Source organism: Caretta caretta, chromosome 14 (genome assembly GCF_965140235.1).
Source record: "Caretta caretta isolate rCarCar2 chromosome 14, rCarCar1.hap1, whole genome shotgun sequence".
NCBI classification, from domain to species: domain Eukaryota; kingdom Metazoa; phylum Chordata; order Testudines; family Cheloniidae; genus Caretta; species Caretta caretta.
This window is the reverse complement of record NC_134219.1, coordinates 35,579,289-35,603,119: the sequence shown is the minus strand read 5'-3', so window position 1 is coordinate 35,603,119 and position 23,831 is coordinate 35,579,289. Positions and strand designations below refer to the sequence as shown.

Here is a 23,831-nt window from a genome sequence, read left to right as displayed (position 1 = left end):
GGCTGCCAGCTCCCATGGTTTGCCCTGAGTGGGAGGGATTAGGGGTGGGACAGCAACATGTGGGGAGCCAGAAGGGGACTGAAGAGGGGCAGGGGGCTCTGAGAGCCAGAGGTGAACAGGGGTGTGTGAGGGAGTAGGAAGGGGTGAACAGGGTTGCAGGGGGCAGGATGGGGGGGTGGACAGGGATACAGGGGTGTTAGGGCCTTGGGGATGTGGGGCTGCTGAAGGGAGGCTGAGGGAACATACAGGAAGCAGGGGGAGGATTCTGGGGCTCAGGGGAACAGAGCTGGAACAGAGGGGAAACTCTGAGTGGGGGGATAAAGTGAAGGAAAAGGCGGGATATGGGGAGGGGTGACTGGGGAAGCTGGAGGGAGAATATGAGAGCAAGCGGAGACGGGCTGGGGAAGGGAGAGCCAGAGGGGAGGGGGATGGTGAGAGATATAATGGCAGCTCCCCCAGCCCATGGGGTAGGAAAGGGGGATGGGGCTGCCCCGCCCAGCAGTCAGTGGGGAATCTTTTTCCCTAGTAATGGTTAAACAAGCGGGGCGCAGTGGACCTCCCCCTACGGGCTCAGAATTTACAAAGCAAATATTATGCTTTCGCCCCCACCCCCATGCGCGCACACACTCTCTGCTCCTAATTTAGGGCATGTCTTCACTACCAGCCGGATAGACGGGGCAGTGATCAATTCAGCAGGGGCTGGATTTATCGCATCTAGTATGCGATAAATCCACCGCCGATCACTTTCCTGTTGACTCCGGTACTCCACCTCAAGGAGAAGCACAAGGGAAATCGATGGGAGAGTGTCTCCCGTGGACACACCACAGGGAAGACACCACGGTAAGCAGATCTAAGTACTTTGACTTCAGTTACGTTATTCATGTAGCTGAAGTTGCCGATCTCCAACGGTAGTGTAGACAGGCCCTTAGTCTTGGGGTTTTTTTAAGACAGTCTCATTATTTGTGGGGTCCGACTCCTGAATGATAAATGTTTGGGGCTGACAGGACTGAACAGGTTCCTGCTCTGATTTCTGTGTCAAACCAGAGTCACTGTTAGCAACAGCAGGCAAGGAATCCAACTGGTATTTGTTTTGGTTTGATTGAGGTTCAGTTCCATTCAGTAGGTTCGGTTTCATTTCTGGTTCAAGCCACCCAAAGAAACAAAAATAGAAGTTCAGTTACCGGTTTAAATCCTATTTCAATCTTAGTAGAGGTAAATCCAAGAAAGATCTGCAACTTAAAATGGAAACTGTTTTGATTTTTGATTATTTATGTATTTAGTAACTAGCTTTACATGAATTTTCCATGTGTTTTTATGTTGTCAAATATATGTGATTATTTTTCCTAAACAATCTGTTTGAGAAACCTAAAAAAAATATTTAAACATTTGCTTTGTCATATTGGACCTCTGCAGTGAAAGGATATACTTGAGGCCTGGAAATTGTATTTCGACGCTCACTTGTGTTGCTGGAACTGCCAGTTGCTAGTTGATTTAGCTTGGGCGTGACATTTTTCAGATGTTCCCAGTAGTTTGGTATGTTTTCTTTCTTATGGTGATGTGGCCCATCTGCGAATGAATCAGGAATTTGCCCAATCCTTTTTTGGGCTTGCCTTCGTCCAGATATCGCTTCTTTTTTAGAGGTTTCACAAGAGTTCAGCATAAGTTCCAATTCGTCTTTCAATTTCAGACGTGTCTGACATTGGTTCTGTGATATCATTATTTCTGACTTCTGACTCAAACATTTCCATCTTTATCCATGTTTTGGTGTAATGAAATTTTGCCTTGACTTTGTCCTCTGCTGACAGTGGGAATTGATGTCTAGGATCAAGATATACATATGAGAGAAACGTATCTATCTGGGGTAGGGGTGGGGGGTTGGGGGTGGGTATCAGACAGTGCCCGGAGGAGGCTGGGAGGGAGCCCTGCAGGTGGCTTCACTGAGGAAGGGAGCTTGGATCATGAACCCTGTCTCAAGTGCGGCAACTGGAGGGAGGAGCTGCCCCAGGGGCTGGGAGTGGTGGAAGGAGGCCTGTCTAAGAGGCGAAGGTTGGGGAGCCATTAACCTTTGCCCTTGGACTTGAAGAGTTATTATGAACTTCAGGGCCCAGGGAGCATCCCACCTCTTCTCTCCCCAGAGGGACTTCTCAGAGGTGGCTCACCTACCTCTGGCCCCGCTTCTGCCTCCCATGGTGTGCAGGCAGCTCCCAAGTTTCCCCTCTCCCTCCCTGCGCTTGTGGTCTGGCCCCCTTCTATTCTCATTCTCTTCTCACTATCCTGGGGCAGAATGGGAGCCATCACCAGCCCATTGGCTAGTTAGCTTCTCTTAAATGAAAATAAGATCACTGTAGGGTTTTTTTTTTTCTTCTTCATATAATGAGCTTAAAAAATGCTGAATCTTTATTTTAACTGGTAACAGCACTCTTCCCCCACCCCCACCCTCTTTTTTTTTTTTTTTTTTTTGTTCAGTTGTGTTGAGGTTCAGTCAGTAAAACAAATTTATGGTTGAGATTCGGTTCCGGTTAATGTATAAAATACCAGTTTGAACTGGGTCTCCAATTCCACTATGAGTCTAGGTGGGCAAATGAAATCAACATTGGCCTGACTGTCCCTGGGGGCTGCAGGGGCAGCACAGGGAGGCTTGGTTATTAGCTGCCACCACCAGAGGGCTCTGGTAATTGCTAAGGTCAAAGAGGCCGGTGTCAGTCTCTCTCTTCGTACTAAGGATACTGGAACCCTAGAGCTGGCTGAGCTTCCTGGGGCACATGATGCTGCCTCCATTGTGATCTGGGAGTCCAGACTGAGCAGCTGCTGCTCCCCAGCGGGGTCTGTGCTGGGACAGACCATCATTAAAGCCCCTCTGTGTCCAGCCGAGGGGGGACTTTCTTCTGTGGCTGGAACTAGCCCTCTAGGGCAGCCCTGGACTCTGCTGGCATCAACTCCTGAGCCAGAGAGTGCAGGTGATGAGAGAGACCTATAGGCAGGAAAGTGACTCTGCAGAGATGGCGCCCGCTCTGCCCCAGCTCTGCTCCCAGGTGTCTGCTGCCCCCGAAACACCCAGAGCTGCTGCCCCGACACACCCAGGCGCACACTGTTAGCAGTGGCAGTAACTGTTGGAGAGGAAGCACCAACAGGAATGGCAAGACAGTAACCAGCCCTTCCATGCAGAGGGGAGAGTGGAGAGACTGGCAGGGGCAGCAGGAGCAATAAGTGGGGAGGGAGGTTTCAAGCTCCCTGCCCAGCTCCATTCCCTGCAGCACCCTGGGGCAGGTTGACTTTCCTGAGGAGAAGGTGAGGAGCAGAGGGAGGAAAAGCCAGTTCCTGCCTCTGCCTCGTCCCTGTGCTGCTGGGGAATGTGTTGCCCTGGGGACAGTGTCAGGGGGGATCCCCCAAATCAGCATCTTTGATTCTGCTCTTTTCTAGCATTTGGCTCAGAGACTCTGTTCCTGGGAGGGTTTAAAAGTGTCTCATGGGTTTAGTCTCAGGGGGCAGGGAGATCAGGTCTTCATTGTAATAAGGTAACTGAGGGTTTTCCCAGCATGGCGGAGTCTAGAGTGTCTGTCTGCAGGGAAAGAGCGTGGGGGGAATCGGGGTGTGAAAGGGACTAACGCTAATTCAGAAACCTCCCCAATTTCCCTTCTCACCCTGACAGGCTGCAGAATAACAACCCCGTTTTGCTCCAGATCATCCCATCTTCCTAGGGGACAGGGAAGGGAAATGGATGTGGTGGATCCAGCTCAGGTAGGGGATTCTGGGGGGAGCTGGTGGGGAGGATTACTGTAGAGGGGGTGGGGCAGAAACAAACAGGGTGAGGCAGGGAAGGGACAGGGTGTGTTAAACCTGCTGGGACATGCTCAGCTTAGGACCTGATTTATTAACAGGCCCATTGGCGGGGTGAACATTCCCCCGTTTCTGAAACAGGAAATAACCCCCTGGATGGGGCTGGGAAAACAGACCAGAGTTCTGGAGCCTGAACCCACTAGGCAGAGACTGCGGTGAAATACAAAGGGACTGCTTCCCACATCAGCTTGTGTGTAGTAGGTGGGTGATAAATAAGAAGACCCTGCCCTCCTCCATCTGCTGGGAGGGACAAGGAGTTCTCCCCATCTCTCTGTTCCCTGGAACCTCCTGGCCACTCTGAGCAGGGTGGGGGTGGGATTCTGCTCCTCTGGCCCTCCCAGAGCTGTCCCATTTTCGGGCTTCTTCCCCCATGAATAGTGGGATTGCGGCTGGGGCAGCAGGCACTGAGTGGGGAGCACCTGTTGTTTCAGATGTCGGTGACCTTCGAGGAGGTGGCTGTGTACTTCACGGAGGGGCAGGGGATTCTGCTGGACCCCGGTCAGAGAGCTCTCTACAGGGACGTCATGCAGGAGAATTATGAGAATGTGACCTCACTGGGTAAGGATTCCTGTCCCCTCAGCTATTGAAGCCATGGGGCCCTGTATTTCTGCACCTGGTCAGGTTCTTCCCTGGTCAGTTACATTAGAGGGGAATGGGTCACGTAGTCCACAGCTCCAGGGTTAGAGAACCGTTCACCTCCAAACCCCCTCCAATGGGATAAGGGATTCGTGGAGCTAATGGACATGCTAATTCATCTCCATCCCTCCAGTTGTCATGGGGGCAGAAGCAGAGTATTATCCTCTCTGCATTAATTCTCACTTCAAACAGGTTCTCTGTATCTTTCTTCATGGGACTAGCTCCATATGTGGGGAGGGCTCTGAGGTTTAAACAGAGGCAGGGGGTTAACATCAGAGCTGCATGTGCCTCAGCAAATCCCCCAGAGCACACAGATCCTGAAAACTCCTAGTGAGGGTGTGACAACTCTCCCTCCCCTCCAGACACCGCCCAATTCCAAGGGGGTTCAGTGACCATGTTCCCATCTGTTCAGATCCCACAACCCCCCAGCAAATCATGGGGTCAGGTTAAACTCAAGATGTGCCCTTTGTGATAAATACTCCACCAATCCTCCGTGCACTCTGCTCATGCCTGATTTCACCCCCTGAGTAGGACTCCCCGTTCCCAAACCTGACCTGATCACCCAGCTGGAAGCAGGGGAAGAGCCGTGGGTCCCAGATCTCCAAGCTTCTGAGGAAAGGAAGATCCCAAGAGACACCCACACAGGTGAGGAGTCTGTGATACTGACACAGAAACTGGCAAATGAAGGAAAAAACTGAAAATCTCCAAAATGTGCTGTGAGCCCCCTCAGTTCTGCCTCATCTCACCCAGGTCAGGTTGTGGTCAGGAGGTGTCATATCATCATGGCAGATATCGCTCATGGTTTCCCACCCACCCTGTTAGCTGTAAGGAGTTTTCTCCCTGACTTCACTTCCCTGTGAGTGTTTGGATGGGATGTGGAGGCGGAATCCAGTTTCTCAGTCTCCCCAACAGTTACTGTATTGTGTTTTTCCTCTTTGCTGTTCCCCTTTCTGTCCTTTTGACCAGCCCAGGCAATGACTCCTGACTGGATTCTCTCTCTCCCCCAGCAGGTGACAAGACAGTGAGTGAGAACGAAGAGGGGAATCCACAGCAGGAAGGTCCTGAGCAACTGGAAATGCAGTGGACCATTTTGAGATCTGACAGTAATTTTTCCCAGTGCTTGGAACAGAGAAAAGCCTGGAGTAATTGGCACAGGTCAGAGAGAAAACTGGGAAACAGCCCAAGGAAGAAAGTGGATGAATCCATTGAATGTGGGAGAGGAGGCAATGGTCCCAAGGAAACCACAGCCCTGCAGACAAATCACAAAAAAAAGAGATCCTATAAATGCTTGGACTGTGGGAAAAGCTTCAGTCGGCTGTCTGGCTTTATAAAGCATGGGAGAATCCACACAGGAGAGAGACCCTATGAATGCTTGAAGTGTAGGAAAACTTTTAGTCAGCACTCAGGCCTTGTTAGCCACGGGAGAATCCACACAGGAGAGCGACCCTATAAATGCCTTGAGTGTGGGAAAAGCTTCAGTCAGCTCTCAGGCCTGATTTGCCACAGGAGAATCCACACGGGAGAGAGGCCATATAAATGCTTTGATTGTGGGAAAAGCTTCAGTGCACCATCAGCCCTTATTGTACATCAGAGAATCCACACTGGAGAGAAACCCTATAAATGCTTGGACTGTGGGAAAAGTTTCAGTCAGAGCTCTGGTCTTACTAGCCATGGGAAAATCCACACGGGAGAGCAGCCATATAAATGCCTTGATTGTGGGAAAAGCTTCAGTGCACCATCAGCCCTTATTATACATCAGAAAACACACATGGGAGAGGAATCTTTAAAATGCTTGGACTGTGGGAAAAGTTTCAGTCAGCGCTCAGGCCTTATTAAACATGGGAGAATCCACACGGGAGAGAAACCCTTTAAATGCTTGGACTGTGGGAAAAGTTTCAGTGAGAGCTCAAGCCTTATTAAGCATGGGAGAATCCACACGGGAGAGAAACCCTATAAATGCCTGGACTGTGGGAAAAGTTTCAGTCAGAGCTCTGGCCTTATTAGCCATAGGAAAATCCACTCAGGAGAGGGACCATATAAATGCCTTGAGTGTGGGAAAAGTTTCAGTGCACCATCAGCCCTTATTATACATCAGAGAACCCACACGGGGGAGAAACCTTATAAATGCTTGGACTGTGGGAAAAGTTTTAGTCGCACCTCAGGCCTTATTAGCCATGAAAGAATCCACACGGGAGAGAAACCCTTTAAATGCTTGGACTGTGGGAACAGTTTCAGTCAGCACTCAAGCCTTATTAAGCATGGGAGAATCCACACGGGAGAGAAACCCTTTAAATGCTTGGACTGTGGGAACAGTTTCAGTCAGCACTCAAGCCTTATTAAGCATGGGAGAATCCACACGGGAGAGAAACCCTTTAAATGCTTGGACTGTGGGAACAGTTTCAGTCAGCGTTCAAGCCTTATTAAGCATGGGAGAATCCACACAAGAGAGAAACCCCATAAATACTTGGATGAAGGGAAAAGCTTCAGTCCCAGCTCATAATTTCATAAACATCTGAGAATCCACATGGGCCAGAATTTATAAATGCTTTAACTTTGGAAAAAGTTTCAATTGAAGATCAAACCTTGCTTGACATCAGACAGTCCACACACGAGAGAGAACCCTTGGTTTGTGGGAAAAGCTTCAGTAACTCCAGGGAAAGATTCAGTCTGAGCTCACGCATTATTCCCCATCAGATAGTTCACAAAAGAAAGAGCTTGAATGTGGGGGGAAGCTTCATTTGGTGCTTACAGGGCATCAAGCATCAGCAAATCCACACAGGGAGGAGCCTCTCAGATGTCCTTAGCATGGAAAATGCTTCAGTTGGAGCTAACACCATATTGGACATCAGAGACTCCTCCACACTGGAGAGAAATTCTCTCAGTGCCCTGACTAGGGCTGGCCTCAGTAAAAACTCCATTTCCTAATTCCCACACACCGCAGTGGCATTTGGCTTCCAGGTTTCCAACTGCCTGCCTCTAGGGGCAGGTTCCAGCAGCAGCTGATTAGTGACCCTCTGGCTTTGCCTGGTCTAAGCAAACCCCAGGCAGAGGAGGAGAAGTCCCAGTCAGCCTCTCCACCCTGCTGCAGCCCTGGCTGCTGAACTGATGGGCCTTCCTGCCTCCTGGGAACCTGCTGGGGGAAGGGAGAGAGAAACTGCCTTTGACACTACACCTCATATTCGTCATAGTAACATTGCTATGATATTATTATGGCATAATTATGATGCATTTTGTACAAGATGGGTCATGTAAGGTGTCATTGGAAAAATTCTGATTTGCTGAATATGAGGATCCTATTTGTAAGCATGTATCATCTTGGTATCTGAAGTTATGAATCGTGACTATGGCCTTGTCTACACTGGCACTTTACAGCGTTGAAACTTTCTCACTCAGGGGTATGAAAAAGCTCCCCCTTGAGCGATGCAAGTTTCAGCGCTCTTGTTAGCTACGCCCCTTGTGGGGATGGTTTTTTTAGAGCGCTGGGAGAGCCGCGGGAGTGCTTTGACGTTGCTAGTGTAGACAAAGCCTATGTGTCTTTATTTCAAATGTAGTTACACCTGGGCGACATGCACTAGGCAAGATGCTTCCAGTCTAGACAGCGCGTTGGGAAGGGCCTATGTTAGGTAATGGGCCATCAGGGGGAACAATAGGCCTTAGGAGAATCTTATCCCCCACCTGGTGAGCCTTCCTGAGAACGCTCCAGACAGCCTATGAGCAATGGGTGCTGTGACTCAGCAAGGTATGCCATGGCATATGACCAGACCACATGACACTGATCTTTGTTTTGGGGACCTGTGTTTTTCCACAAACTGGTCTGGGAACCAAGTTTGAAAGAAAGGGTTTCTGCCATATGGAAAAGCTATGTAAGGCAGGGAGTGACCTCATTGGTGGTGGTTCACTCTCCCACTGCTGAACACCTGAAAGAAGCTCCGAAAGAAAATGACTTGGAACAGGGGTAGGGAGCTCAAGCTGCAAAGCAGGTGCAGCTTGTGCCTTCAGCATCTGTAAGTCTGATTGTATCATCAGTCAGGATGAAAAATTGTTAGTTCATATCCAAACTTTCTAGTCTTTTAGGCTTAGTTTGAGGTTTGGTTTATTTACTAGGTAATCTGCTTTGATCTGTTTGATATAATTTATATTCAACTTCGATTTTTCTGTAGTTAATAATCTTGTTTTATGTTTTCATCTGAACCAGTGTGCTTTTGAGTGAAGCGTATGGGGAAAATCTGCAGCCAGAACCTGGGAAAGGAAGATTAGGGAACAGATGGACACACGCACAGAATTTTTCTGATTATCATCTCACTGACCCTCCCCCCAGTCACTAGGTCAGTCTGTGCAGAGTCAGGTGATAATGGTGATGTCACAGTCCCTGATGTGGTCTTTCAAGGGGATCTCTACTACCCCCGATTGGCTTTTTTCGGTTGGCCCCTAGGATCTAATGAGGCCTAGCAGTTTGCATCTGTTCTTTTGGGCTGTGTCTCTAGAGACAGCCCAATAGTAAGAGGACTCCATTGTCCCAGCCCTTTCTGCCATGCCCGCCCACTGTCTCTGTGCTCTCTCCTTTTATAGCAGGTCTTGCCTCCCTTACTGGTTGCAGCTGTGGGAGCCTGCCTCTGTTATTGGTAGTAGAGGCAGCTGTGTTGGGGTGTGATCAGGCTGCTTGCTTGCAGGCAGGAGGGGCTCCCCTCCCCCTAAAAACCTCAGTATGGGGTTTGTAGATTCCCCTTTAGAAGTAGACAGGAGTGAAAGTGTATCATTTTTTAGGCCTGCTCTAAAATGCTCAGGCTGTCTCTGAATACACAGCTGCTTTCTGTGCTCACCTACTGGACACATCTCCCATCTCCCTCCAGTTCTGCTTGCATTCCCTAGGCCAGCTTCTCCACTAGGGATTCCCTGGTTCTAATCACAAATTTAATGAATGCATTATTTTTTTAACAAGTGTCATCAGCATGGAAGCATGTCCTCTGGAACAGTGGCCAAAGCATGAAGGGGCATACGAATGTTTAGCATATCTGGCACGTAAATACATTGCAGTGCTAGCTACAGAAATGCCATGCAAATGCCTGTTCTCATTTTCTGGTGACATTGTAAATAAGAATGTGGAGGAAGGGATGAAGAAACAGACACAAATCTTTCTCCCTCACCCACAGTCTCTGTCAGTCTCCGTATCTGGTGGGGAATTAAAGTAAAACCAGACCACTGAGGCTGTGAGCAGGAAATCTCCCTCCCCCAGCAGCTTCCCCCAGGGCAATGACCCAATGCCTCCTGCACCAGCATACAGAGGCTGAATGTCCATCTGATAGTGGCTCGGGGGCCAGGTTGGAATGTGCTGGGATCTCAGCCTGGGCCCTAGTGGGGCAGGTGACCCCATCTCACACAACCATACCTAGCAAGGCCCGAACTGATTTTCTCCCTTTTTGTCAGCCCCAGCAGAGACACCAGGGACTCATTGGCCCACGGAGACCAAGCTCCTGTCCCCTGGGTGAGGGCTGGGGCCCAATAGCCAAGGGCAGTGGGAGTGAGGGGATCTTGCACTAGGGGTCCTGCACTGCACAGGGTGTGGGATAAACAGAGAGCTGTAGGGGTCCCTGGTTCTGTGCTGGCCAAGAGGGCAGCTGTCACATTTGTTCTTAGCCTGGTGGCTACTGCTTCGGTTTCCCTGCACAGTCTCCCCAGCTCTTGTGGACTCCTGGCTCTTTGCAGATGGCAGCGGATGTGCAGGGAGCTGGCCCTAGGGCTCCTACTCTGTACAGGGGATGGGCTAACCAGAGAACTCCAGGCCCCAAGGCTCTCAGGCCACTTGTCCAGTCTGGCTTCAGGAGGAGATCTGGGGACAGACAGAGGGGGCCTGGGTGACTCTGGGGAGCAGCCAGCTGGACCAGAAAGGGAACTCCAGCTGTGGCGAGAATGGAGCACTTGCCAGGGATGTGGTTAGTTACAAGGGGTACCATACAGCTGGTACAATGTTGCAGCTATTTAATGCATTGCACTGTGGAATTCATACGTTTTTGCAGCTGGATCGTGTGAACTGAAATTATTTTCTTTAAGAGGAAGGCCAGCACTGCTCCTGTTTTGCTGGATAATGCATGGCTGGAGATTTCTAGCCATCAGTCACACTCCTTCATTCTGCAGCTCTTTCATGGCTAGGCACTGCATCCAAGAGTCTATTGCAGCAAAGTGGCTTTGAGATCAGATGAACAGTGAATCTGGGGAGTGGCCTTCTGGAACCAGAACAGGAGCTGCAGCTGCAATGGGAAAGGCGTGCTGAGCAGAGATGCTGCTGGGGAAGCAGCTGGTTACTTCATGAGCAATGGGATACAATATTGTTACAGATCCTGACTCATACTGTGATGAGACACATTGTCATGAGTATGTAAGGCTAACTGGTTACACGGTTGTAAATTTCCTTCTAACCAGTCAGTCTTCCTGCTTCTTGGCAGTCAGAGGCTGTCCGCTCTGGTGGATGAGCTCAGGCAGAGGATCTCACTGCTTCTGGGTTTTTTTTAGCTGGTGAACGTATTGCCTGAGAATTGTAGTCATCAGTCAGACACATGTGACATGTAGTTACTTTTGGCTGACAGAAGTGGCCTCCAGGAGCTTTGAGGAGGAGGCTGGAGAGATGAATCCCTCAGTCCACTTGACTTGCAGCTGACTGTGCCAATGAGACAGTTCCCAGACTGCTTAGTGGAGCAGTGGGATGGGGGAGTGGGGATGCTCTCCAATGACAAGGACAAAACACGTGGGCTGTGGTACAGTGAAACAAGCCAGAAGCCGTGAGTAAAAATCATCTCGCTTCTAATGAGTGCTGTTTGTGTTTGCAGACACTTCCCAGCTCTTATGGCTGACCAAGACTTCATATCTCCAGCCCTAGAACGCAATCTAGTATTGGACACCTTTGCAGCTCAGTGTGCTAATAAGTTAACAGAGAAGTTGCACAAGGTCAAAATGGGGACTAGAACTAGGGTCTCTAGTGTGGAAGCCCCAGGTATTAGCTACTCATCCCCACTGGCTTTAGTCTCAAAGTGTCAAATATATGTTCTTTGGCTTTCCTGTTGCTAACCATTTCACCACACCAGAGGTACCAGAATAGGGGGGCCATGGCCCCATCACTTTTAAAAGACTTTTTACTGGTCATAAGAGTGAGAAACAGTGGGAGGGGGCCTCATGGAGGAAGGGGCAGGCAAGGGTGGGGCCTCATGGGGAAGGGGTGTTGCAAGAGTGGGAGCTTGAGGGGAAGGGGTGGCACAGGGGTGGCAGGAATGGGGCAGTGCAAGGGGAGGGGTGATGGTTCCCCCCCCCCACACTTTTAAGGAGCTTCCCTCACCCTCCACCCAGAGGAGTCAGCAATAGGAACCCAGAGTCCTGATCAAAAATGTTCTACTGATGACTAGCAAATACTTGTGTAACCCACTGGCAAAGCATGTGTCCTGTCCCTGCTGGTGGCTGATCCACACACAGCACAGCAACTACTGTATTCCCAGAGCTGAAGTGGTGGGGTGCGCGTTGGGGATCTGAAGAGACGATTCAAATCCTGTAGCCGATCCAGGGGGAGGGGAACTTTGAAGTTCAGTGTGTTTTGTATTTGTTTCTATTTTGCTTTTTTTTAAAAAAAACTTTGTTGTTGTTTTTAATGGTTTATTTTAGGGTTGTCGATTAATCACAGTTAACTCACGCAATGAACTAAAAAATTGTGATTTAAAAAGTTAATCATGATTAATCACACTGTGAAACAATAGAATATCAATTGAAATTTCTTAAATAGTGTGGATGGTTTTTCTACATTTTGAAATATATTGATTTCAATTACAACACAGAATACAAAGTATACTGTGCTCAGTTTATATTACTATTTTTGATTACAAATATTTGCACTGTAAAATGATAAAATAAATAGTATTTTTCAGTTCCCTCATTACAAGTACTGTAGTGCAATCTCTTTATCATGAGTAAAAAGAACAGGAGTACTTGTGGCACCGTAGAGACTAACAAATTTATCATGAGTGTTGTACTTACAAATGTAGATTTTTTTTTTGTTACATAACTGCACTCTAAACCAAAACAATATAAAACTTTAGAGCCGACAAGTTGACTCAGTCCTACTTCGTGTTCAGCCAACTGTTAAGACAGACAAGTTTGTGTACATGTACAGCAGCTAGTCCAAGCCACCCCCTTGCTGCTGCAGCCTCTCGCTCTCCCAGGCAGCCTCCGGCCATGCTGCCTCCCTGGAATGCTGCCCGGTGCAGTGCAGCAGCTGCCCGGGAGAGTCCAGCCACTGCGCTGTACTGGGCAGCGTCCAAGGTGGGCAGCGGGGCCGGAACTGGAAGAGGAAAGGCTCTGACCCCGCCTCTTCCATTCCGGTTCTGCCTGCTGGCCCCTTGCCCCCCCTGTGCGTTGTGGGGAGGGACGTGTGACCCACTCATGCCCCACCCACGCGTCGCCACGGCGTGGCCCCATCCCCAGCCTAGAGAGATGGGAGCAGCTGGTAGCATCAGAGGGAGAGCATTTCCCCAATCCAGGAAGCAGTGAGCAGCTCCAGTGGGAGAGCCTAGCCCTGTCCAAAGGAAAGGTAATATACTGGAGAAGAGCGATGAGGCAAACCCCCGGTACCGGGGTAAAGCAGAGGGATGTGTCAGCCCTCAGGGCAGAGAGCTTTGTTCGGGTGCTGCTCAGGGAGAGTGTTTCTGTTCCTCAGCATAGGCATGAACTCAGCGCTAAGGTTGGTGTCAGGAGTGTTTATGTAGGGTGACTAGATAGCAATTGTGAAAAAATGGGACAGGGGGTGGGGGATAATAGGCGTCTATATAAGAAAAAGTCCCAGAAAAGGGACCGTCCCTTTAAAAACGGGACATCTGGTCACCCTATGTTTATGTGACTTCAACTTGGGATCTCCCCAGGAGTTTCAGAGCCTTGGTGGGAGTTGGGGGTGGCACCAGGTCCTGCTGCCTGTGTCCCTGTCCCCTCCGTGGCCCCACCCCACTCCTCTTCCTGCCAAGGCCCCACCCCTTGGACAGGCTGAGAACCATGGCTGTTGTGGAGACCCCCTGACCTCCACCTGTTCTGGGTGGATTTCTGGGGGGCCTGAGAGCAGCCCCCGGCCCATGTCCCCGCTTCCTGGAGTGTGCCACCCAGGGCAGGTGGAGGGACCGTGGCTCCCCATTGCAGCCTAGGCTCCCTGGGTGGCAGCCCAGCTGTGGATTCTAGCTTGGCCGGGGGCAGGGCCTTGGGTGTGGAGGAATCATAGAATCATAGAATATCAGGGTTGGAAGGGACCCCAGAAGGTCATCTAGTCCAACCCCCTGCTCAAAGCAGGACCAATTCCCAGTTAAATCAGGAGGAGGGGTGCAGCCACTGAGAGGGGCCGGCACTGGAAAGAGGCTGGCGCCATGGGCAGGGGCTGTGCTTCACAGAGGGAAGCTGAACAGCTGCCCTGCCATGAAGCACAGCCCCTGCCTACAACGCTGCATGCCTGCCCAAGGCTTGCCATTTGGGACGGGGGGGGGGGGGGGAAGGGGAACTTGGCCTCCCGCCCCCAAACTATGCCCATGTTAAAAAGTGGTCGGGCCTGACCATCCCACTTTTAAAAGTGGGGGGGGGGGGGGCGTGGCCCCCAGGTTCACCCAGTGCCCCTGGATCTCCTTACTGTTTAATGTGTTATTTTTAGGGCTGTGTGTGTCATGGTCGCTGTCGGTTTGCTTGGTAACTTTAGCTGCAATCTCATGAAGATGTTTTCACTGGAATTTTCTCATAATTTTAAGACAATCTCCAGCTGAAATCTCACCCGCTCTGTGTGGTCCTAGGGGTTCCCCTCTTTTTGTCTCCAGTGCAGACAGCAGAGGGTCTGCAGGGGGGACAGATAAAAGAGACGAGATTTCAGGCTTTCATATTTATAACAGCATCACCACTCTGAACTCGTAGAACTGCGTTTTAATGATGACACAGAAACAGACCGAGACACACTCAGGTATTTAATATAAAAAGGTCTAAAACCTTCTATTTCCTTTCTCATTCAGGCACTTCCCAGCAATGGAACCAATATCCATGAGCATCACAACCATCCCAGGACAAACAATCTGTGAGAGAGATTTACTTTTCCCTCATCACCCCCCACCCCCAACACACACCATTCAGACCCCAGTTGGTTTGTCTCATTGACTTACTGCTTTTTGTCATAACCTAGACCCAAAACCTGCAAAGACTTTGGCATAAAGTAACTTTAACCTCTTTGGTCCCTTTGACACTAACGGGATGTTAAGTGTTCGTGAAATCCTGGCTGTAATTGTGAGCCGTTGGGTCTGTTTACTCAGCGTCTCTACAGAGAGCAGCACTATGGGGCCCTCGTCCTCCATTCGCAGAAATAGGAATAATAATAAAATAATTTTATCAATGTGAAAATTGAGGTGGGGGAAAGCTAGATCAGTGGGCCAGCTGTACCGGCTCAAGGAGAGGGGAGGCAATTTGTGACTCTGCTGTTCCGTGGCTGCAGGGGCTGGTGCAGACCTTGGCTCAGGCTAAGGAAGTTCTGAAGCCAGCCAGAGTTACATCCCTATGACAATGGCCCCCATTCTTCTCAGCCAGCGTGCAGAGTACCAGAGGCCCAGCTTTACACTGCCCATAGAATCATAGAATATCAGGGTTGGAAGGGACCCCTGAAGGTCATCTAGTCCAACCCCCTGCTCGAAGCAGTACCAATTCCCAGTTAAATCATCCCAACCAGGGCTTTGTCAAGCCTGACCTTAAAAACCTCTAAGGAGGAGATTCTACCATCTCCTAGGTAACGCATTCCAGTGTTTCACCACCCTCTTAGTGAAAAAGTTTTTCCTAATATCCAATCTAAACCTCCCCCACTGCAACTTGAGACCATTACTCCTCGTTCTGTCATCTGCTACCATTGAGAACAGTCTAGAGCCATCCTCTTTGGAACCCCCTTTCAGGTAGTTGAAAGCAGCTATCAAATCCCCCCTCATTCTTCTCTTCTGCAGGCTAAACAATCCCAGCTCCCTCAGCCTCTCCTCATAACTCATGTGTTCCAGACCCCTAATCATTTTTGTTGCCCTTCGCTGGACTCTCTCCAATTTATCCACATCCTTCTTGTAGTGTGGGGCCCAAAACTGGACACAGTACTCCAGATGAGGCCTCACCAATGTCGAATAGAGGGGAACGATCACGTCCCTCGATCTGCTCGCTATGCCCCTACTTATACATCCCAAAATGCCATTGGCCTTCTTGGCAACAAGGGCACACTGCTGATTCATATCCAGCTTCTTGTCCACTGTCACCCCTAGGTCCTTTTCCGCAGAACTGCTGCCGAGCCATTCGGTCCCTAGTCTGTAGCGGTGCATTGGATTCTTCCATCCTAAGTGCAGGACCCTGCACTTATCCTTATTGAACCTCATCAGATTTCTTTTGGCCCAATCCTCCAATTTGTCTAGGTCCTTCTGTATCTTATCCCTCCCCTCCAGCGTATCTACCACTCCTCCCAGTTTAGTATCATCCGCAAATTTGCTGAGAGTGCAATCCACACCATCCTCCAGATCATTTATGAAGATATTGAACAAAACCGGCCCCAGGACCGACCCTTGGGGCACTCCACTTGATACCGGCTGCCAAGTAGACATGGAGCCATGTCCCTCTATGCCACATCCACCCCACCCTCACCACCCCCACTTCATTCCCAGCCCTCTCAGGAACATGTCTTGTGCCTGCAGCTGCTGTGGGGGAGGGAACCCTCAGCGTGGGAGAGGGGCTTTCTCCTTTCCTACAGCCCATTTGGCCCAGACAAGCTGCCATACGGGACCAGAGCACAGTGAGGGGCTTGGTCCAGATTTAACAAGTTGCCTTTAGTTTAGGGTCTAGACATTGGGTGCTGACCTTTAGGCACCTGGGGCCTGGTTCTCAGGGGCCTGGGCACCTGCAGCTCCCACTGACTCCACCTGCATCTGTGGATGCTGAACAGCCCTGGAGCACCTGCCCTGCAGTTCTCTAGTTGGGAAAGAGAAATGCAGGTGCCCCAAACTAGGCCATTTTTCTGAATTAGAGCCTTCATGTTTTTATCACTGGCAAGTCATGAATCCACGTGAGACATCCTGATGCTTGGCTCCCTGCTACATCAGCTCCATTTGTCTGCTTTGCACTAGTTATAGTGTGGTGTCTTCTGGCAGCCATCACTCATGGTTTCCCACCCGTCCGATTGACAGCTGCCAGGATCTCCATTCCCAACTTTACTTCCCTCTGGGTGTTTAGATTCTGCTTCCACATCTCTTCCAATTTCTCAGTTTCCCCAACAGGTATTATGTTGTTTCCTTTCTTTGCAATTTCCCTTTTCTTTCCTTTAACCCTAGCACAGGCCATAGGTGCCAACTTCCCCTCTGCCCGGTGGGTGCTCGACCCCCCGACTGCCCCTGGCTCCGCCCCTGCCCTGCCCTCGCCCCGCCCTGATTTCACCCCCTTCCCCCAAGTCCTCGTCCCTGTCCTGACTCTTCTCCACCTCCTCCCCTGAGCGCATTGCGTCCCCGCTCCTCCTCCTCCCTCCTGGAAAGTCCTAAGCGCTGCCAAACAGTTGTTAGGGGGCAGAGGGGTAGGAAGCGCTGGGAGGGAGGGGGAGGAGTGGGGACATGGCGCGCTGTGGGGGGAGAAGGAGGTGAGGGCGGGGAGCTTGGCTGCCGGTGGGTGCAGAGCACCCACAAATTTTTCCTTGTGGGTGCTCCAGCCCCAGCGCAACCACAGAGTTGGTGCCTATGGCACAGGCAATGACTGATTGTGACAAAGTGGGACTGTTCTTAATGTTTTCTCTGAATATTGTGGGGGTACCTCAGTTTCCCCTATGCAGTTCTTAAATATCTAGATGGTGGGATAAGGGTGTATGATCATTGCAGAGCCCTAGAGGGCAGGTGTGTGCAGGGGTCTGGACACAGAGAATGGCCAACACCCTGTTTCCTGGCAACTGATGACCTGGCCCTTCCCCTCTGCAAGGTGAGAGCTAAAGGGTTGGAGAACAAAGGAATCAGGTGACCTCCTGGCCTGGGAAAGGGACAAAGCCCAGAGGAGGAGGGGCTGGAGAGAGTTTCAGTTTGGGGCTGGCTGGGGACATGGAGTGAAGTGCAGACGTGGTTGTCTGGCTCACTGCCCCCCAAAATGGACCCGGCTGAGGGGTCCTGTTCTCTGTACCTACAAGCTCTGTTTTAGACCATGTTCCTGTCATCTAATAAACCTCTGTTTTACTGGCTGGCTGAGAGTCATGTCTGACTGCGGAGTTGGGGTGCAGGACCCTCTGGCTTCCCCAGGACGCCACCTGGGCGGACTCGCTGTGGGAAGTGCACGGAGGGGCAGAGGATGCTGAATGCTCCAATGTCAGACCCAGGAAGGTGGAAGCTGTGTGAATTGTTTGTCCTGAAGACAGTCTGCTCACAGAGAGGAGACCTCACCAGCGTCCTGACTGGCTTCGTAGGGAGCAGTTCAAGAGCACCGCCCGGGGACTCTGTGACACTGATGTCTGAATTCTCTCTGTGTCCCAGCAGTTGTGCACTGGGAAAAGTCTGGGGAAACCAACACAGCTTAAAGATACAGCTGGGAAAGCACTCAGTGAAGAAAGTGGGTAAATTTAATTCATTGTAGGAGAGGATCCTTGAACCACAAGAAAACCACAGGCCAGCAGAGAAACGGCATAGAAGAGGGAAAAAACATGTGTCGAATGTGGGAAAAGGTTCAGTTGGAGCTCACACCTGATTAGACATTAGAGAACACACATTGGGGAGAGACCCTATAAATGCTGTGACTCTGGGAAAAGATTCATGCAGAGCTCAGAGCTTATTACACATCAGAAAACACACACAGGAAAGTAACCCTACAAATGCCTAGACTGTGGGAAATGTTTCATTCAAAGGTCAGAGATTTCTACACATCAGAACTACACATAGGAAACATTATATAAATGCACAGAGTGTGGGAAAAGTCTGAGTCACAGTACAAACCTTATTAAGCACCGGAGAATATCAGAGAGAGAGAGACCCTGTAAATGCCTCCTCTGCAGGAAATGCTTCATCCAGAGCTCAGCTCTTCTTTCACATGAAAGAAATCACACAAGAGATCAACCTCAATACTACATAAATTTGTCAAGTGTGAAAAAATTTCAGTCACAACTCAAACCTTATCAGACATCAGAGAATCCACACACAGGGGAAGCCCTTTAAATGCCCTGACTGTGTGGTATGAGGTTTGGTGTCAAGTTATTGCTGGCTTAATTCCATTGTAACAATATTCTTTATTCCCTTTAGCTGTACAGGGTCTTTTATAGGGAAAATCCTCTATTTGATAGATTTGTAGATGGTATTAAAGATGGTATTAATTGTCCCTTTGGTGAAAAAGAAAACATGTTTCTTGGGATGGGCTGAAGCGGTTCATGTCAGTGGAATTTCATTCTGCTTCCTTTCAGACAAAATAATTACACAAAAAAGGGGAGAGAAAATAACAAAGATAGAAAACACAACTTCTGTCTGGAGGTCCTGGTCTACATTACAAAGTTAGATAAACTCAAGTCGCCTTACGTTGACTCATCTGTGCATGTGTCTACACTCAAATTTGTCTCTGGCCATTGTAAGTGCCCCATCACAGTGACTCAGTAAAACCACCTTCCCAAATGGCATGGAGCCATAATCAACCTATTGCAGTCTACACAGTGTGAGTGTAGGCACTGCATGAACATAAGAATGGCCAGATTGGGTCAGACCAAAGGTCCATCTAGTCCGGTATCCTATCTTCTGACAGTGGCCAATGTGAGGTGCACCAGAGGTAACAGAACACGTCATCATCAAGTAATCAGTCCCTGGCAAACAGAAGCTAGGGACACCATCCCTGCCCATCCTGGCTAATGGCCATTGATGGCCGATCCTCAATCAATGTATCTAGTTCTTTTTTTACATTGTTATAATCTTGGCATTCACAACATCCTCTGGCAAAGAGTTCTACAGGTTGACTGTGTGTTGTGTGAAGAAATATGTCCTTTTGTTGTTTTAAATCCTGCTGCCTAGTAATTTCATTCAGTGACCTCTAGTTCTTGTGTTCTGAGGATTAAATAACACTTCCTTATTTACTTTGTCCACACCAGTCATAATTTTATAGACCTCTATCATATCCCCCCTTAGTTGTCTCTTTTCCAAGCTGAAAAGTCCTAGTCTTATTAATCTCTCCTTATATGGAAGCTGTTTCATACCCCTAATAATTTTTGTTGCCCCTTTCCAATTCCAATATATCTTTTTTGAGATAAGGCAATCATATCTGCATGCAGTATTCAATATTTGGGTGTCCCATAGATTTATACAGAGGCAATATGATATTTTCTGTTTCATGACCTGTTGTCGACCTCATAGTCCTCCAGCAGCTGTCCCAGAATGTCCCATTCCCTGTGATAGTGACAGATCTGGTCACAGTTGTAAACCCTACTGCCCAAGGGTCACAGAGACTGGAAGCCACCACCCCTTTCGAAACCTCCCATGTGTTTTTGAAATGCCTTTTCCTGATTGTCCTCCTTGGCAAGGACAACAAGGAGCTTGCCATTGTGTGCAGCTGACCATGCCAGTGCCATGTACTAAATGTGCTCCCGCCGGGTGTAGACTGGAGGTATTTGGTCTCCTGGGCCTCTGGGAGAGAAGAGGCTGTGCAAGTCCAGGTATGGACCAGCTGCAGAAACACGAACAGATTGCATGAGGGATGCAGGTGAAGGGATACGACAGGGATCAGCAGGAATGCCGCATGGATCAAAGGAACTGCATCAGCTGTACCACAAGGCAAGCACCGATCTGGTGCTGAGCTGTTACACTGAGCATCATGCCAGCCTTGGAAAAGACCCCACAAAACCACTGTGGATACCTCAGAGGAGCCCAAGACAGAGACCCCTGCCATGAACAGGGAGGAGGAGGAAGTGGGGGGAGGGGGAGGAAACGCAGCAGGAGGCTCCAGCCAAGCCACGAGCCAGGGCCTGGTGAAGACACCACCAGCAGTCTAGCCAGTATACCAGGCAAGCATGGGTGGGCCTAAGGCATGGGAAGGTACCCTGGGAAAGCGTGACTATGCATTTTTCCTTACAGTGTTTAAATTTAAAGATGGTGCCTGGCCCATCCCCAAGATAACAAGCCACAGGTACTGACTTTTCACTGTTTTATTCATACAAGAAGTAAAGGTACAACAAGCAGAGTTAGAATTGACATGTGCTTTTTATTCCGCTGCTAGGTTAAGCATAGGGGAAGGGGGGCACTTTGTTTATGTACATAGGGATTTTCTTTGTAGCCTCCTGAGACATCTCGATTAAACTTTTATGAGGATGCTCTGAAATCCTCTCCCAAAGGCTTCTAGGGAGGGCTGCCTTATTTCTTCCTCTGTGGTAGGACACTTTGCCACGCTAGTCCATGATGAGTTCAGTTGGCACCATTTCAGTAAACAGGTTAGTGGCATACAGGCTTCAGGACATCAGTAGGAGCTATGTTTTCTGGTCCTTTGTTACCCTCAGGAATAAGAGATCAGCTTAAACCACCACCACCACCACCTGTGGAACATCCTGCCAATCTTCAGTGGCATTGCCTTGCACTTGTTCCTATGGAACAGAGTCTGAAATTTTATTGCGTCATGGAACCAAAATTCCTCCTCCACCCATCTCCTCACTCACCACTGGTGGGGCCATACGCACCATGACTGGGACTGGAGAGCGGTGCAGTGCAGAGGTCCTCCACAGCTGAAGTGTCAATAAACTTTTCTTATTAAAAGCATTTCTGGGAATAAGGGATGGGCGTTTTGAGCCTTCTCTCTCCCTTTCCATTGTGACTGTAAATCCAATGACATGTCTGTGTTTAATCAGCAGCTTCTGCCGTTGCAGTCTTAAGGGGTGTCCTCTCCACACCCACAGAATGCCCAACACTGATTATGAGAAAGCAGAGGACTAGAGAGGGCATATTCAGCAAGGTCCTGCAAGCCAGTGCTGCACTAGCCTGTGAGCAAAGGGCCTGAAGGGCCAATATGACCAAGAATAGGGAGAAGTAAAGAGAGGAGAGGAGAGAGAAATCCTAGCAGGACAAGGAGAAGGAGATGAACCAGGACATCATAGATCTTCTCAGGCCACAAATCCAAATACTGCAGACACCGGTTGACCTAAAGGTCCAAAAATCCCAGACTCCCCACCCTTTGCAGTCCTTGGAGAACTCCATGCTAGCAGCTCCCTACATCCCCAACATTTCATGTGGCATCTCAGGCCACGTCCTAACCCCTAACACTCCATGCTGGGGGACAGCAAGGGAAACCACAGCTTCACGTACACTGACCTGTGCAAAGCATGGTTTGCCCATGTGTAGCCACAGCAGCCTGCATTTGTTTGCTGAAATGGACAGAAATGTTTGCTGCATTTCCAATTTTAAAGTTCTACTCTGTTAATTGATGTTAAAGCTTTGTTTACATTGCCTGCACTTTTTTGCACATTGTTTTTCTGCACTGCTTTTTGCCACTTAATACATTTCTATGTTTGGAGAATAAAAGTATCGTTATTAGTTCAAAACACAGATTGCAGAATGCATAGAAGTAGGAGGAATTGGGTAGCAATACCCAATTGATGTGGGTCTGTCTTGTAGAAATTGTTTCCGTTTAATTCAATAACTGAATATTAACCAGTCCTGATAAGGAATAAGAATGACTCTATAATCCAGTGGTTGGTGTAGTCACTGGAGGGGTGAGAGACCCCTATATGGATCCCTTCACCTCCCCAGACAGAGGGGAGACTGGAACCAGGTTTTCTTCCATGCCTGATGTGCAACCTAACCCCTGGGTGCAAGGTGATAGTTCTCCCACTTTGTAGGGAGTTAGGCATCCTCAGAGCACACCCCCTGGATCAGGCGGGAGATACAGCGGAGCACCCATCTTCCCTCAATTTGAGGATTGGCTTGGAGCTTCAGCACAAGATAAGCCCCGGAGCAGCTAGAGCTAGGCAGCAGGGCACCTTCTCTTAGGCACCAAAGGAACATTTACTGCAGTAATGTAGGAGTCCAGGCAGTTTAGGCACCTACAGGGTTAGGTGGAAGCTGAGTGGGAGTGTTGTGGATTGCAGAGGAATCTAAAAGTCCCTGGGTGGGATGAGCGAGGCAATGATCATGTTTAAGTGCCTTTAATCCCAACACAGGACACTGTGGTAGATGGGGAGGGTTCCCTGCTGGGCTATGAGGGTCTTCCCCTCCCTGTGGCCTTGGTGACTGGGTGGGCCTGACTTCAGGGCTACACAGGCCTGTTGAAAACCCCCGTTTCCTTCCCACTGCTGCCCAACCTCATCCCAGAAATTGGTAACCCCCTGCCTATCCCCACACCCTTGCTCACCCCTCTTCTCGTGTTATTTACACTCTTTGCATTTCAGTGATGGCTTCACCCCACAAGGATATTTCCTGTCTCTCTGTCCCCTGTGTAATGAGTTCCAAGTTCTCAGCCTCAGCTGTACAAACGCTGCACTTTCTCAGAGCTGTATCTCCCACACCTGGCTGTATCTCATGTCACTGCAGGGATCATGTAGTCATCTCCTGCTCTGTTTCATTCTCTGCCTTTCAGATGGTGACTCTGCCCATCAGTGTTTGTGCCAATGGTTATTTATCATTCCCATTGTTCGAAAAACACTAAAATCTCCTGGCAAAGGGTTGGGGAAAGGAAAAAAATAGAAGAAATGACTATTCTCATCCATGGTAATTTGTCTCAAGAAAACCATAATAAGTATCAGCTATAGCCTGTCAAACAAAACTAATATCCACTTATGTGACCAAATGGCCTTCAGGAAACAGAGAGAAACCCACGTTACAGGGCGAAGGATATGAAGTTCATATAAAATTTAATCCCAGAGCATGTTACATCTGATGACTCTAAATCAAAATAGATTTTCACATCATGTTCTCCTCTAAGCCACCATTCAGCAATCCCTCACTATTAGGTCATGTTAGTTACAAAAGTTTTAGCATCATTGTAATGAAGAAAAAAAATCCCACCAAAAAAATAAACAAAACCTTCCCATGGGCAAATAAGCAAGTTTGGCAAATAAAAGCCCAGAAGCCACTTCTGTTGATGGACACCGGGATTTAAACTCAGAATGGTCACACTGCATTGGGGATTAATTTGAATCCCCCCTCTGGGTCAGTGACACATTCATCTCCAGCTTTAACTCTAATTTAGAATCAGAGAAATCCAAGTGTGATTCCTAAGCATGGAAAGCTGAGGACACTGGGGAATGTGACCCTTTGGGAGGTGAAGGGGTAGCACTGAGATAAGATAGCTTCTGTCTGAGCCATAGAGTTTAATGCTGCTGGGGAAAAAGGAGAATCACAGTGCCACTGGGGGAAGAATGGAATCCC

The 23,831-nt window shown here is 49.2% G+C and overlaps 1 protein-coding gene across 1 annotated transcript; it reads left to right on the top strand.

Moving 5' to 3' along the window:
* Positions 1–416: 416 nt before the first annotated feature.
* LOC125621769 (uncharacterized) lies at positions 417–8,664 on the top strand. The gene is made up of 4 exons (XM_048819034.2): positions 417–840; positions 4,269–4,395; positions 5,005–5,118; positions 5,481–8,664. Exons 1-4 carry the CDS (start codon positions 796–798, stop codon positions 6,971–6,973), a joined length of 1,779 nt encoding a protein of 592 aa, XP_048674991.1. The 5' UTR covers positions 417–795; the 3' UTR covers positions 6,974–8,664.
* The last annotated feature ends 15,167 nt before the right edge of the window (positions 8,665–23,831 follow it).

Bases quoted from the DNA above. Each gene is read 5' to 3' on its own strand.
- LOC125621769 (XM_048819034.2), top strand. From the start codon at position 796: ATGGGAGAGTGTCTCCCGTGGACACACCACAGGGAAGACACCACG. The intron at 4,396-5,004 runs GTAAGGATTCCT...CCCCCTGAGTAG, and splicing joins TGAGAATGTGACCTCACTGG to GACTCCCCGTTCCCAAACCT. The intron at 5,119-5,480 runs GTGAGGAGTCTG...TCTCTCCCCCAG, and splicing joins CCCAAGAGACACCCACACAG to CAGGTGACAAGACAGTGAGT.